A 15,411-nucleotide genomic window follows, 5' to 3' on the forward strand; every position below is an offset into this window, starting at 1 on the left:
CAGAGAGAGAGAGAGAGAGAGAGAGAAGAGAGAGAGAGAGAGAGAGAGAGAGAGAGAGAGAGAGAGAGGTAGAGACACAGGCAGAGGGAGAAGCAGTCTCCATGCACCGGGAGCCTGACGTGGGATTTGATCCCGGGTCTCCAGGATCGCGCCCTGGGCCAAAGGCAGGCGCTAAACCACTGCGCCACCCAGGCATCCCCGTAGCATTTTTTTGTGTTAAAAATGTCCCCCAAAATTTTGCTCAGTAATAATTCTGCTCAGCTCGAGCTCCTCAGTTTTTCCTCAATCTGGGAAAGCCCAGTCAGCAGGAGAACTTAGTGCTGGCCATCTCCAGCTACTTTAAAGTACCTTGGGTGAGATAGTGATCAGTCTGTTATTTATTTATTTTTAAGAATCTGCCTTAGTCAGACGCCCTTAAACATTTATTGATTGATTGATTTTATTTATTTATTTATGACCGACACAAAGAGGCAGAGACATAGGCAGAAGGAGAAGCAGGCTCCCTGTCAGGAGCCTGATGCGTGACTCCATCCCAGGACCCTCGGATCATGCCCTCAGCCAAAGGCAGATCTGCTCAACCACTCAGCCACCCAAGCATCCCCCATTAAATGTTTAAATTGAGTAACAGTTCTCTTTGTTTGGATGCCATGCTCACCAAGCAATCTTCTGATCCTAATTAAAGGCTTTACATCTGGCTTGCTTGCAAGGATGGAATACATTTGCCAGAAGATGCAAGTCTCTGTTCCTTGTTGCTCAGTTTCTTAGTGTGTAAATCAGTAAATTGCTATTATGTCATACATATCAGTCTCTTTTGAACTCTGTTAGGATAAAGTAGCTTCCAGAATTTGATTACTCTGGGTCTCTGGAAGCTGAAGGTCAGAGCTTGCTCTACAAAGTCCCTTGGCAGCCAGTCAACTGCCTTCCAAGGCCATACCCTGAATTTATCACACATCTTTCTTTCTGACTTCCACAAGCATTACTTAGGTGTTATTTCTTTGTGCTTTTATTTAAGAGGCATCACAGATGATTTTGGTTGGTTGGTTTTTTCAGTATTCACTTTTTCTTTTAGATTTAAAAAAAAATGTTCATAAGAGACACACACAGAGAGAGAGAGAGAGGCAGAAACATAGGCAGAGGGAGAGGCAGGCTCCTTGCAGGAAGCCTGATGTGGGACTGGATCCTTGTACCCAGGATCACATCCTGAGCCAAAGGCAGACGTTCAACTGCTGAGCCACCCAGGGATCCCACTTTTTGAAAGGACCATATGGACCTTGGATAGCCATAGTTGGGTCTTGGCTGTTTTTCTTCCTAGGAATTGGCAAAGCAATTTGAAAATTCTTGATCAGGTTCAGATCATCTGGACAAATGAGAAACGGATCTGGAACCCCTGGATATTGCTCTTTGTTAGAGTTTCTAAGTTTTTTTACCCCGTCCAAATGTTGAAAAAATGTAACAGGCACTTCTTGTGTTTGATGAGAATTATTTGTGAACTTAAATTACATATGCCTAAAGGAAGCTCCTTAGAACACCACTGCAAGTTTTATCTGTTCCCCTTTTAAGGATTTAGGATGCACATTAGCCTATTAAAGATGCTAAGAATATGAGGATAGAAAGTGTTTTTCTCCTGAACAATTTGTGTTTATATGTTGTTTCAGTTTCAGTTACTATGGCAATGACAGCAGGGACCACAAGCACCTTTCCTATGAGCAACCATACCCGGGAAAGAGTGACCGTGGCCAAGCTCACGTTGGAGAATTTTTACAGCAACCTAATTTTACAGCATGAAGAGAGAGAAACCAGGTATAGTAAAGGCTGGTCAGAATTTTCTGTTTGGTTTAATAAGCTGTTGTGTTGCAAGTGGAGAATATAGACATGTTGTCCATTAATAATATAAATATTGTGGATCCTTATATGATGTTTTTAGGTTTCCTATTCAAGCTGACAGTGTCTCTAGTTATTTTCACAGAACGGTTTCTTGACTGTGCACCTATACGTTAATATCACATGTCAACTGATATCTTAAATAAAACATTTCCAACCATAAAATTATATCTTTATACTTTATGAATAGTTAATATTATTAATTATCCAAAAACATGTATAGGGTGCAAGTGCAGGTGGAAGAATAAAAACATGAACGACATGTTATTTTGCCTTCAGAAAACTCTAGTAAGAGAGTTAATATCCATAAATATTACATGAAAGAGTGAAAAGCATCACAAAGAGAAGGGCAAAGAAGGGAGAGATTGCTTTTGACTGAAGTAACTGGAAGGACTTCCTAAATGGTAGTGGCATTTATCAGGGCTCTCAAGGAAGAGCATTAATTATATATGCATTAATGGGAGAAGAAAAAGATAAAAGAGCAGGAGGAAGGATATTACAGACAGAAGAAATCACCTTTGGTGCTGGGTCAAGCAAGAGCCATTTAGCTTGAACTGGATTCAGCATATCCTGGGAGCCTTAGACCACTTTGTTTTTTTTTTGTTGTTGTTTTTTTTAAAGATTTTATTTATTTATTCATAGAGACACCACACACACACACACACAGAGAGAGAGAGAGAGAGAGAGAGAGAGAGAGGCAGAGAGAGAAGTAGGCACCATTTAGAGAGCCTGAGGTGGGACTCGATCCAGGGTCTCCAGGATCTTGCCCTGGGCCGCAGGCGGCGCTAAACCACTGCGCCACCGGGGCTGCCCGACACTATGTTAATATAGCTATTCTCTTGGGAGTAGAGAGCCTTGAAGATTTTTGAACAGAATCAATGATCTTGGGTGTTTCTCTAGAAGAGTACTTTAGTTGTGATGTACAGAATGGATTATGTGTAGAGAGGTAAGAAACAAGAAAGGCTAGTGATGTAGTCCAGACACATGAAAAGGAAGCTTGAATTAGGATGGTGACAACAATAGAACAGAATTTAGGATTAAGAAAGGTGGAAAGATGTGGTGCCTAGCTAGGTATGAAATGTTGGACAGGTCTAACTGCAGATCAGCCAAGCTGAGCAGAAAATTGAACTAGAAAATAAAACTTGAGTAATTATTCAGAAGTCAACCTAGAGACACAGAGTAGGAAAATATGAAGGAAAGTTAAGAAATACGGAGAATGGTGAGGAGAGCAAACATCTCCAACCAAAGTTCCTAAAGGAAGTGAAGAAAGAAACTCGAGTGGAGGCAGGTTAAACTAAATTCAGCATCAGCAGAACTTCCAGAAGATTCAATTTAGGTCTAAGGAAAGTGATCATAAATGGATCTGAGTGTAAATGTGTGGATATATCTCAACACGAATGGCATAAAAACAACAACAACATTGGTAATAATGTCTTAGACATTTTTAAAAGTAGAATTAAAATATTTTCCAATGGTAGACTATCAGTCAGGAGGAAAGTAAGTGGAATTAAAGTGTTCCTAGAGGTCTTTGTATCTCCTCAATAGAGGTACAACATACAGAGTGGCAAAGATCGATTCATTTCAGACTAATAGAGTTTTTAACTTCCAAACTGGTAGAAGGGAAACACGGAATGAGAAAAAAACCTGGTTCAAAATAAGGCAAGGGGAAAAAAAAAATCCTGAAACACCAAAAAGTCGACACAAATAGAAACCATGCAATCAGAAATGAATCCAAACATATGAGTAATTATACTAATTGTGAATACAATGAAAGTCTCTGGAAATCATCCAATCACCAAAGGAGAATGAACAAAGTAGAACAGAATCAGGGAAAGAAAGACTGCTTTATCAGGAGGCAGACAAGTTATGAATCAGAATTTTGAAGACTTGTCTTTTCTTGATGAACTCTCTCAGTAATTCGGTTTTGCCCTCTATTTCCAAACAAAGAAAAGAATAAAAGTATCTGCTGTTATTTAAAAAAAAAAAAAAAGTCTCAGCTTGGTGCCATGGAAGTCCTAATCAACAATCAGCCCCCTTTTTCTCAAAGCTTGTGCTTTAGGACTACATGTGATGAATTTTTAAGGCTTAACTCATTGGATATATACATAATCCAAATAAAGTATGAATCAGAACAAAATGTCAGAGCATTTAGGAGGAAAACTGTTTTCTTTAAGGTACAAGAGAAGTCCCAGGTCTTCTCATTTAGATATGGTAGAAATGGGTGACGGTTACTGTTTCTCTCTCTGGAGTAAGGGATGACTTCATGAAGTGTTAGTTTTGGCAAGTACGGGAGAGGGGGCAGTAGAGATTTGGCAGTAGAATGAAATTGCTTGTATATTGATGGGCGCTCCCAGGTTAGTGGTCCTCCTACACTGTGGATTCTGTCTGCAGAGGAGAAAACTCAAAGTCATTCAACAAGCAGCCCTGCAGTGCCCAGAGGCTCATGATGGCAGGCCTTGAGCTTATTCCATCCTAAGGGCTGGGCTTAGAAAAATAGTGTGTATAAAAGGATAAAAAAAAATCAGTGTGATAAGCACCAAGGTGTCTGTTATAAATGTTGAAGAAGTAGGCAGAGAACATGTCAATAGGTATCATTGTCATTGGGGTGCTGATTTATGAACAGGCTTTAGATATTTTTGTGATGAATTTCCCATAAGAATAATGGGTTAGGAAAGAGCTTACCTTTAGACATAGTATCATAGATGACAAACACTAAAAAAAAAAAAGAAAATGTATATGATGATTTCAATCCTCAACCCTTATATTCCCCTGTAGCTAAATCCTGGAAAGTTAGTCTTATTCTAACATACTCCAAAACTACTTCGAAAGAGCTCTCTCAGCTTTATCATTAGGAAAAACCAATACTATAGAAATAAAATAATTGATATTCAGTTGGAAATGAGTTGCGAAATTTGTATCACAGGCATCTCTGTAGTTACTAGTTACTTCATTCATCTACCCTTCCCCCACTTCTCTCCATCCCCCTGCAGTGGTTAGGTTAACTCACTTCAGTGGTGTCGTTTAAAAATGATGTATAACTGGACTTGGCGATGCCTAGAAAAGCAAAGGTTCCGGTGGTTAATGTTTTTTTTTTTAATGTATAGTTTTCAAAGAATCAGAATAAAATACACTCAATTACATTGAACATTTTTTCTTGACTGATTAGGATGCCAAGCTTAGACTTCAAATGAAGGACTTACACAAGCTCATTTAGCTAATAATTATTAGGATCAGGATTCAAGCAGGAATATCCACCTTAAATATTTATACTTTGAGTCACTATAGTTACCTTTGTATACTTCTTCTAATGTAAACATTGATAAATGTTAATGATTTTGGTGGTTTGAATAGTACAACAGATTTTCCTTGTTAGAACATTAGTCACCTTTGCCAATCATTGATTTGAGCAGCATTAGAGGCAAATTTTTCATTTGGCCAGTATGACAAAGTGAAATCTGGGTTGGGTTTGTATTTTGAGAAAGAAAACTATTCTTAGTGGTTATTTTGATTCAACTTGAAATATTTTTTTTTTTTAGCATAGAAAACTGATGTGGTAAGCTCAAATAAATAAGTGAACATTTCTTAAATGGTAATAGTTAGGAATGTATTTAAAATTTAAATTATTTTTTCTTTGAAAAGGCAGAAGAAATTAGAAGTGGCCATGGAAGAGGAAGGATTAGCAGATGAAGAGGTAATGTTAGCTATAATTACTCTGACTGTAGTTAATGATACTATATATTTAAAAGTTACTAAGAGTGGATCTTAAATGTTTTCACTATAAAAAAATTACTTATATGAGGTGATGGATAGCCTTATTGTAGTAATTATTTCATGATATGTATGTGCATCAAAACATCATGTTATAGACCTTAAGCTTGCAGTGCTGTATGTCAGTTATATCCCAAGAAAGTTCGTGCAGGGTCGGGAGGGGGTTAATTACTGTTGAATGACAACCCTGGTGACTTTTTCATTTATTGATATCGGATGATTTTATAACTTAGGTAATGTAGATTTTGTTATTTGAATATGGGCTTCTTACTTTGTTGCTATGATGGAGATCCTTAAAAGGAGGCACCTTTTTATTATTTTAATTCTAGAACATAGATTTAGTGAACAGGGTCTATAGGATCCTAAGTGCATAAAACAAGAAAAGTGGGCTCCAAGAAGAATCCACGAATTACCAAATCTTCTCATATTTTTTCCTGAATATTGCTTAAAACCATCCAGTTCTCTAGTCCATGCCTCTACCCTCTTTTAAACTACTGTGTGTTTCATTTGAAGAAAAATGCCTCCATCTGGTCTTTCTCTTCCTGCAATCTGGGCTGTACTCCCACCCCCAGGTTTTCTGCACACTCCATCCAGAGTTCTCTAAAAACAGGTTTGATCCATCACTCTTTTGCTTACTACCTTTCATTGGCTCCCAAATACTCTTGGATAAGGATAGAGTCTTTAATCTTTAACATTAATGTGCAAGACCCTTCACAGTTTGGCCTCTGCTCTCTCTCTCTAGCTACATCTCTTGTCCCCCGCTCCCATGCTGGCCACCACTACTGAGTTACTTTAACTTCCACAGGCTTGCCTTTAGACCTTTCATAGGCTTTTTCTGCTGCTTAGAAGTTCCTTACTCTTGCCCAATTCTCATTATTCTTCAAGAAGCTCTGGGTCTCACTTTGGGCCTCAGTTCCACTGGGAAATCTTCCCTAATCTCTTGAGGTACTCCTCCTACATTCTACATTAACACTGTTCCTGTCCCTGTGGCAGCCCTCAAATATCATCTCCCCACAGTAGCAATTTCATAATGTCTTACTCAGCATTATTCCTTCAGCAATGGCGGAGAGCCATATATAAAATAAATATTTGGTGAATTAAGTGAACAATGACCTTTCTCTCAGGGAGTTTACCAATTAGAAGGAGACATGATATATGTATGTGTGTAAAAAATATGTATACATGATAGAATGTGGCAAATTTTGAAAATACAAGGATATTCTATATAAGGAATCAGAAAAGGTTTCAAGGTAACAATGGAGGGCAGCCCCCGTGGCGCAGCGGTTTGGCGCCGCCTGCAGCCTGGGGCGTGATCCTGGAGACCCGGGATCGAGTCCCACGTAGGGCTCCCTGCGTGGAGCCTGCTTCTCCCTCTGTCTGTGTCTCTGCCCCTCTCTCTCTGTGTCTATGAATAAAAAAATAAAATCTTAAAAAACAAAAAACGAAAAACAAGGTAACAATTGAATCTTAAAAAAATAAGTAGATTTACGTTAGGATTAAGACATATATACAAAATAATTACAGAACAATGAAAGGACACAGTAAAGGAAATAGCAATATAGATTGACAGCACATAATGGAAATGCTAGGCTTGTAGTAGTTTACTAAGAAATGTACACTTTGTTTTCTAGGCAATAGGGAGATATAACTAAGATTAATTAGTTTAATTTTTCAGGGATCAGAAAAGAATTTCTGTATTTAAAGAGTATTCTAAATGATGATTTGGAATCAAACCATTCTTGAATCTTCCCTATACCTTTCCTAGGACTGTACCTGTATTTTTGCTGTTGGGAATGTTTAAATAAAGTATCTTATGATTTGCACCAAATGTGGTTATTTTGTTAATCAGCTGACTCAATTTAGAAAACCCAAATTATTTGCATAACATTACTACAAGAAACATTTAAAAAACTCATTTAATTAAATTCTTTAGACTTTATTCGAGAAAGGTAGTGATTTAAATATGTATTATAATCAATAAAGAATAAAGCTAAACAACCTTTTCTTACATTTATTCATTAATATTAATAACTTATTAATAATCTTATAAGTATATTAATGCATATTACATATCATTATATATACATATATATAAATCTTAAGCAGAAGATCCTAATTTGAAATCTTGAGAGAGAAATTATAAAAACAGATGCTCAGGGGTCAAGCAGATAACATGAATAGGGAAGATGGGTAGGATGTTTTCATGACATCTTAGGTTATACAGTCTTTTTGACCAACACACTTTGTTTCACATTCAATTCCCAAGAACATTTTTTTCACTTCCATGAAGTAGATTCTTTTTTTTTCTTTTTCTAAAATATCTGATCCTTGCAGTTTATCTTTTGATAAACTTTACTTTTCACTTTACTGAAAGGAAACAAGAACATCAGCCCCATTTTATATGTCACCTGATGATTGACATCAATGGTGGAGACTGTGACCAATTAGAGACCTGATGTCCCTCAAAAGGCAACTGACTGCCACTTTGACCCAGTGTGGCCAAGTTTCTGTTTTTCAAGAAAGGCTGGAAATCTGGACTTCTATGTGAAATCACCTGCTTTTTAAAATATTGGCAAATAATTCAAGTATTTAAAAACAACCTGCAGGCCAAATTAAATACATCTGTGGGTTGAATACAGCTTCTAGTTTGTAACCTCTATGCAGCAGGAAGTGCTAAGTACATTTAGAGCTATTTTCCTCATTAACTTGTAGAAAATGTGATATGATTTATACCTAAAGATAGTGGCCAATAATAACTATAAAACTTCTAATATTTTTCTGTGAAGATATTTTAATTCCACAAATGCTTATTGTTAGTCTCCATGCTAGATTATGTCAAATTCTACAAAATAGACATTCTCCTCTAACCTTAATATTAAATATGTTGGAACTATCATTATGTGGAGTGGATTTTTCTTTTTAAAGATTTTATTTGGGCAGCCTGGGTGGCTCAGCGGTTTAGCTGAGGGTGTGATCCTGGAGACCCGGGGCTGAGTCCCTGTCGGGATCCCTGCATGGAGCCTGCTTTTCTCCCTCTGCCTCTCTCTGTCTCTCTGTGTGTGTGTGAGTGTGTGTGTGTGTCATGAATAAATACATACAATCTTTAAAAAAAATAAAGATTTTATTTATTTGAGAGAAAGAGAGCGTGTGCACAAGTGGGATAAGGGGCAAACAGAGAGGGAGATTTTCTGCTGAGCAGGGAACCTGACATGGGGCTTGATCCCAGGCAGGACCTGGGGATCATGACCTGAACTAAATTCAGACACTTAACTAACTGAGCCACCCAGGACCTCTGGGGTGGATCTCTTGAAAAATAAAATTGTTTTATAAAAATCTAGTTTTAAATTGAAAAATAGTATTTATCCTTAACTTATTCATAATAGAAAATCTTCGTGAAATAATTTGTGAAAATTACTTATGAAAATTAAACCATGTAATGTAGTTCATGTAGAACATATATGTGGAGATGAAGTTGCCAGCTGAACTCTTTCGTATCTCAGAATTTGTGTGTACACTGTCTTATACAAAAACTGAGCATCCCACAGATCGAGAATTGGAGGAACGCCCATTTAAAAAGGAATGGAGAAAGGGAAAAAACGATGTATGTCTAGTTTTGTCTCACTTAAGAAAATCTCATCAGACATGGAATATTATTCACTCTAATGGAAAAACAAAATAGGCAAATTTAAGCTGCAAAAGGGAGCTATGAAATGTTAAGTGTGTCCACAGCTTTTGTTGTCCTCTTTGGCGAGAAAGGATATGATTACCACAAAAACATTATTTGGTTTTCAAGGCTACTTACTTAATCTACGCAAGTCATGAGCAGATACATCAACGTGCTTTTTTCATCAATATATATATGTATTTTTTATTTAATTTTAAATTTAAAAACTTAGTAGTTTTTAAATTTTAATTCCCAGTATATAGTCAACATACAATGTTATATTAGTATAATATAGTGATTCAACAATTCTGTACATTACTTAGTGCTCATCTTGTCATCAGTGTATTTTTTTAAGATTTAATTATTTATTTGAGAGAGAGAGAGTAAGCAAGTGCGTACAGAAGGGAGGGACAGAGGGAGTCTCCAGCTGAACGTGGAGCCCTACGTGGGGTCTCCATCTCAAAATCTGAGTAGTTAAAACCAAGAGTTGGATGCTTAACCAACTGGGCCACGCAAGTGCTCCATCAATATATTTTTTAGCTGTAGCTTGTTTCACCTCCTTCTGGACTGCAACACTGATTTTATGACTAACCCCCAGGGGGGCACCAGGGTGGCTCAGTTGGTTACTCACTGGACTCTTGGTTTTGGCTCAGGTCATGATCTCAGGGTCGTGGGGTCTGGGCTCCGGCTTAGCAGGGGAATTTGCTTCCCTTCTCCCTCTTCCTCTTCCTCTCCCCATGCTTACACTACTTTACGTCTCCATAAAATAAAAATAAATCTTTTTTAAAAAAGACTAATATCATGGAATAGGGTTTTGTTTTTTAAGTAACGTAACAATGTTATAGTGATGTCCCATTTTTATAGACTTATGTGTTCCATACACTTGTGATTCTCCCTTTTTGCCATTAAATAGCTGTACCCTAGACTACGACTACATAAATATTGTTTACTTACTGTATTACACAAGCTACTAAATATTAGTGAACATTATTTACTTTAGTGGCCTCTTTTCTGTTGATTTTGAGCACAATTTATGAAAGTATGTAGTGAGGTCATCTTTTCCATTCAGATTAGACGAGTTTCTGAAACTACACCCAACTGTACTCCATTTTATAGACCACAAGGTTAGAAGCCATGGAAGAGTTTCAAAATTCTTAAATTTATTCATTTATATAATTAAAACAACCCCCCCTCCAAACCTCTTTACTGCTTTGAGAGACACGATACTATAGTGCCACCATGTGGTCTTTTTAATTAGTTTAAAAAACAAGCTGATTTGGGGGAGCTCTTTTGTTTATATAGTACATCAGTTATTTTTTAAAAATCATTCAGTGGGCATTTTTGAACAAAAGAATTTTCTTTCTTTTTTTAAAAAAAAATATTTTATTTATTTATTTATGAGAGACAGAGAGAGGTAGAGACACAGGCAGAGGGAGAAGCAGGCACCATGCGGGGAGCCCCACTTGGAACTCGATCTTGGGTCTCCAGGATCACACCCCGGACTGCAGGAGGCGCCAAACCGCTGTGCCACTGGGGCTGCCCACAAAAGAATTTTCTTCACTGTTTCTACCATTGATGTGCCTGAGTACATCTAACTGATGTACGACAGTACAACAACTGATATACATCAGTACAGCTGAGCCACACAGACTGCCCTGTTAAAAGATGTTTAAATCAAAGATATAACTCCTTGATTTCATCTTATTACATTAATTTTATTAGAAATATTAGAATTCGCAGCCCGGTGGCTCAGCGGTTTAGTGCTGCCTTCAGCCCAGGGCCTGATCCCGGAGACCCGAGAGATCCAGTCCCACGTCAGGCTCCCTGTATGGAGCCTGTTTCTCCCTCTGGCTGTCTCTGCCTCTCGCTCTCTGTTTCTCATGAATGAATAAATAAATAAACTCTTTTATAAAAAAAAGAAAGAAATATAAGAATTCCGTTGCACTGGTGATACATATTTACATATTTCCAATTAATTGACTGTTTGCCTTACCTTTTTGAAAACATCTATGCAGGAGTAGTAAGACACCATTCAGTGGTCATACCTTGAGCTGCGTTTGTAAGCAGTGTTTCTGAGCTGTTCTGGTTCTGTTGACTTTGACTTTCCTCAAAATGGAACTCCTGAAAGCCTGGTAGGGTTCAATTGAAGATGAACAGGTGCTTAATTTTTTTCATTTTGTTTATTTCCCACTGTGTACGACTTCTGCCAGGAACTAATGGAATGTCAGCAGAGTTTTGTTTGGTAAGGGGGAAAATGAGGTTTAGAACAATGAAGTAAATGCCTCTTCCAAATGTGACCTTCAGGTATTTTATGATGTTTCTTATCAATCTTAGAGTTTTTTTGGTCATCTTTGGAGAGTGCATTATGAAATTCCTGACTTGAATATTTTAATGAACTCTTCATGTAATTATTTTTTTTGCAATTTCATATTTTAGGAAGTTGTGTGACAAATCTCAAAGCAGTTTATTAAAATTTAAGAAGAAAGTTCTATCATAAGTAAATCATGGAAAAAAAATAAGTAAATCATGGAAATGCTGCTCTAATATTATTTTTGGTGTCCTAAGTCTCAGTAGTTGTGACAGAACTACCCTGGAAATTAGAGAATTGAAGCAAAGTAGATTGCATGACCGTAAAATTCATGATCAGAATACTATTAGCATTTCCTAAAGCTTAACTTTTATTTATTTATTAAGGTCATATATATATATGAATATATGATGAACTTCATTAAGATGAAATATTTAATGGAGTTCACCCAAGAATAAAGATTTATTAATTGGTAAAAATAAAAAATGTTTTTTCTTTAGATTGTTTTATTCTTTCCAAGCTTACCAAATACTCAACTTTGGTAAATAAGTTCTAACACTAGTATGTAATATTTAAGATACTTCACCCCCCATTTTATATACTTTAAATATTACAGGATTACTTTATAGCAATCTAAATTTTAGAATCATCCTTTTAAATTGTCTTTTTTTTTAATAGAAAAAGTTACGCCGATCACAACATGCCCGAAAGGAAACAGAGTTCTTACGGCTCAAGAGGACCAGACTTGGCTTGGATGACTTTGAGTCTCTGAAAGTTATAGGAAGAGGAGCATTTGGAGAGGTTACTTCTTTTTTAAAGAAACTGCTGTTGAAAATATATAGCTTAAGAAAGCTTAAAATATGTATTCCAATAGTTTAATAGGTATTAAAAGTTTAATGTATCAAAATAGCTTAATTTTAAGAATTTCTAAAATATAAACAAATATGAACAATGGCAAATTGCAACACTGATCTCTTTAAAAGAATTCACCTTTTGCTCCTAAATCAATAGTAGTGACTGTTTAACATTGATAATATGGTAAATTTTTACATTTTAGGTGCGGCTGGTCCAGAAGAAGGATACAGGGCATATCTATGCAATGAAGATATTGAGAAAAGCTGATATGCTTGAAAAAGAGCAGGTATGAGTTCTTTAACACATAAAACCAAAGGATTACCACCGACTAGGTGTTAGAGTAATTATTAATATTGGAATTTGTAAAAAGAAGTCTGCATATCTCACGCCTTATAGCTTATTACTTTTTTGATAGCCTGTTTTATTGTTCCTTAAGTTCTTATAGTTAAAATCTCTTCCAAATTTACAATCTGAAAATGTATTAGCCTGTTCAGGCTGCCATAAAAAAATACCACTGAAAAAAAAAAAGAAAGAAAATACCACCGAGTAGGTGGCTTTAAACCACAGAAATTTATTTTCTCACAGTTCTGGAGGCTAAGTCCAAGATCAGGGTTCTGGCAAGGTTTGATTTCAGGTGAGGTGCTCTTACTGGCTTGCAGATGGCTGCTTTCCCTCCAAACCCCCAGAGAGCATCCTCTTGGTGTGTGCACAGAGAAAGAAGGTGAGCTCTCTGGTGCCTCTTCTTACAAGGACACTATCCCACTCTCCCTCCATGACCTCCTGGAATCTTAATTATTTCCTTAGAGGCCCCATCTCCAAATTCATTCACCCTGGGGGTTAGAGCATCACCATAGGAATTTGATCCATAATAAAATACTTCTTTTCTGACTTCATTGAACATAAAGCATACTTTATATGCTTTATGCATAGTTGATATTATTAGTTTATTATGTTCTGACTTTCTTAATCCCTATCACATTTAAGCAAGACCATTCTCCCAAGAATTTGCTGATTTTACATATTTCCAAAATCTGGAAACCCCTTCTCCCCCAATTTCATACTTCTGGACTCTCTGTTTCCTGTGACTTAATGCAGTATAAGCGTTGGCCATAAATCTGAAAACATTAATAGTATTATACCAATAGTATTAGATCAATAGAATTAGACCAAAGTCCATGTCCTCATTAGACTCCTCCAATTCTTCTTACTTTGATTCCTACTTCCTTCTCCTCAGCTGGACCAGCCTTGGGGAAGGGAGTGGGAGCTGCTGGGGCGGGTCCACCAGCCCCTTCCTTACACATGAGGCTCCTTTTAGTAATTGCCTAAAACTTACTTATTACAGCAGTATAATATTGGTTTTTATTTAAAATGGCCCCCCTTGAATTTTCACTGCATTTTTTCACTTTATTTTTATTTCATGCCTTCAGCAAGCATTTACTGGGTGCCTATGAGGTGCCAAATGTGCCTGTGGTGTTCTAGGGTTAACATAGACCTAGACAGGATTAACAGGACAAACCTGATCCTACTTTTTTCTAATAGTGGGGAAATAGGCAGACAGCTATTTCAAATAGTCATGATTGAAAAGGACTACAAAGGAACTTTTTACAAAAGGATAAATTGATGCAGATGATCTGGGGTTAGGAGGAAGAATTAGATCGGGAAATATTTCTCTAAGGAGGGAATATTTGATGAAAGACTGAGGAAGAATGACAGAGGTCAGATAGAATAAATATTCAGGGAGCAAATGCAGGAGACCTGAGGCAAGAGTAATCCTTGCCTGCTTGGATAAGAGAAAGAAGCTATTGTGGCTAGAATTCAGTGTGAAAAGAGTGGTAGGAGAGGTAGGCAGGGGATCAGATCACTTAGAGCTCTGAAAGCCAAGATAGAGTGTCTGAGTTTTATTCTAAATGCAATGGGAGGACACTCTTGTTTTATAAGGGGAATGGTGGGGCGCCTGGGTGGCTCAGTGGGTTAAGCATCTGCCTTTGGCTCCAGTCATGATCCGGGGTCTTGGGATCCAGCCTGGCATCCCTGCTCAGCAAGGAGTTTGCTTCTCCCTCTCCCTCTGCCCCTCCCTCTGCCTGTGCTTTCTCTCTTGCTCATTCTCAAATAAATAAATACTTGAAAAGGGGAATGGTATGTCTGATTGATGTTTTGTAAAGATGAATCAATCCCTTTGCTTGCTGATAGGGGAAACGAGTTGAAGCAGAGAAGCCAGGGATACCTGGGTGGCTCAGCAGTTGAGTATCTGCCTTTGGCTCAGGGTGTGATCCCGGATTCTCAGATTCTCGGGATTGAGTCCTACATCGGGCTCCCTGCAGGCAGCCTGCTTCTCCTCCCTCTGCCTGTGTCTGCCTCTCTTTCTGTGTCTCTCGTGAATAAATAAGTAAAATCTTTTTAAAAAAAAAAAGAAAAAAAAAAAAACAGAGAAGCCAGTTGAGATACTGTGAACCAATTCCAGCCAGGATGGGATTGTGGTTTATAGCAGAGAAGCTGAAGAAAATTTAGACAGATTAAGTATATGTTTTAGTGGAAGCGCCAGAAGACTTTCCTGTGATATCCTGTTTATTGGAGGACAAGAAGATGGGTGAGGTTAGTGAGGGAAAAATGGGAAAATCAGGATAATACCTAGAGTTTTATTTAGGAATGGGATACATGATAGTGTTATTTTCTAATTTAGAAAGACTGAAAAAAGAGCAGGTTTGGAAATAGTGGGAATAAAAATGTGGCACATTTTTATTCATAATATGCCATAAAAATGTGGCATATTAAGTTTGAGCTGCCTGTTAGATATTCAAGAGGAGATATTAAGTTGAAAGTTGGCTGGAATATGGAGAGAATATGGAGAGAAGTTTGACTAGAAATATAATTTGGAAGCCATCAACATATTGATCATATTTAGAGTAATGGGACAAGATGAAATTGTCTAGAAAAC

At 37.3% G+C, this 15,411-nt stretch overlaps 1 protein-coding gene across 1 annotated transcript in view; it reads left to right on the top strand.

Annotated features, from left to right (window-relative positions):
- STK38L (serine/threonine kinase 38 like) overlaps positions 1 to 15,411 on the top strand; it is an 81,115-nt gene that overhangs the window by 48,723 nt on the left and 16,981 nt on the right. Inside the window, exons 2-5 of the mRNA XM_055318797.1 lie at positions 1,656 to 1,800; positions 5,521 to 5,572; positions 12,300 to 12,422; positions 12,679 to 12,762. Of these exons, the coding sequence (XP_055174772.1) occupies positions 1,667 to 1,800; positions 5,521 to 5,572; positions 12,300 to 12,422; positions 12,679 to 12,762 (393 nt within the window). The 5' untranslated portion in view covers positions 1,656 to 1,666. The remainder of the gene's footprint in view (positions 1 to 1,655; positions 1,801 to 5,520; positions 5,573 to 12,299; positions 12,423 to 12,678; positions 12,763 to 15,411) is intronic.

This window comes from Nyctereutes procyonoides, unplaced genomic scaffold (assembly GCF_905146905.1).
Source record: "Nyctereutes procyonoides isolate TBG_1078 unplaced genomic scaffold, NYPRO_anot_genome, whole genome shotgun sequence".
Taxonomy (NCBI): Eukaryota; Metazoa; Chordata; class Mammalia; order Carnivora; family Canidae; genus Nyctereutes; species Nyctereutes procyonoides.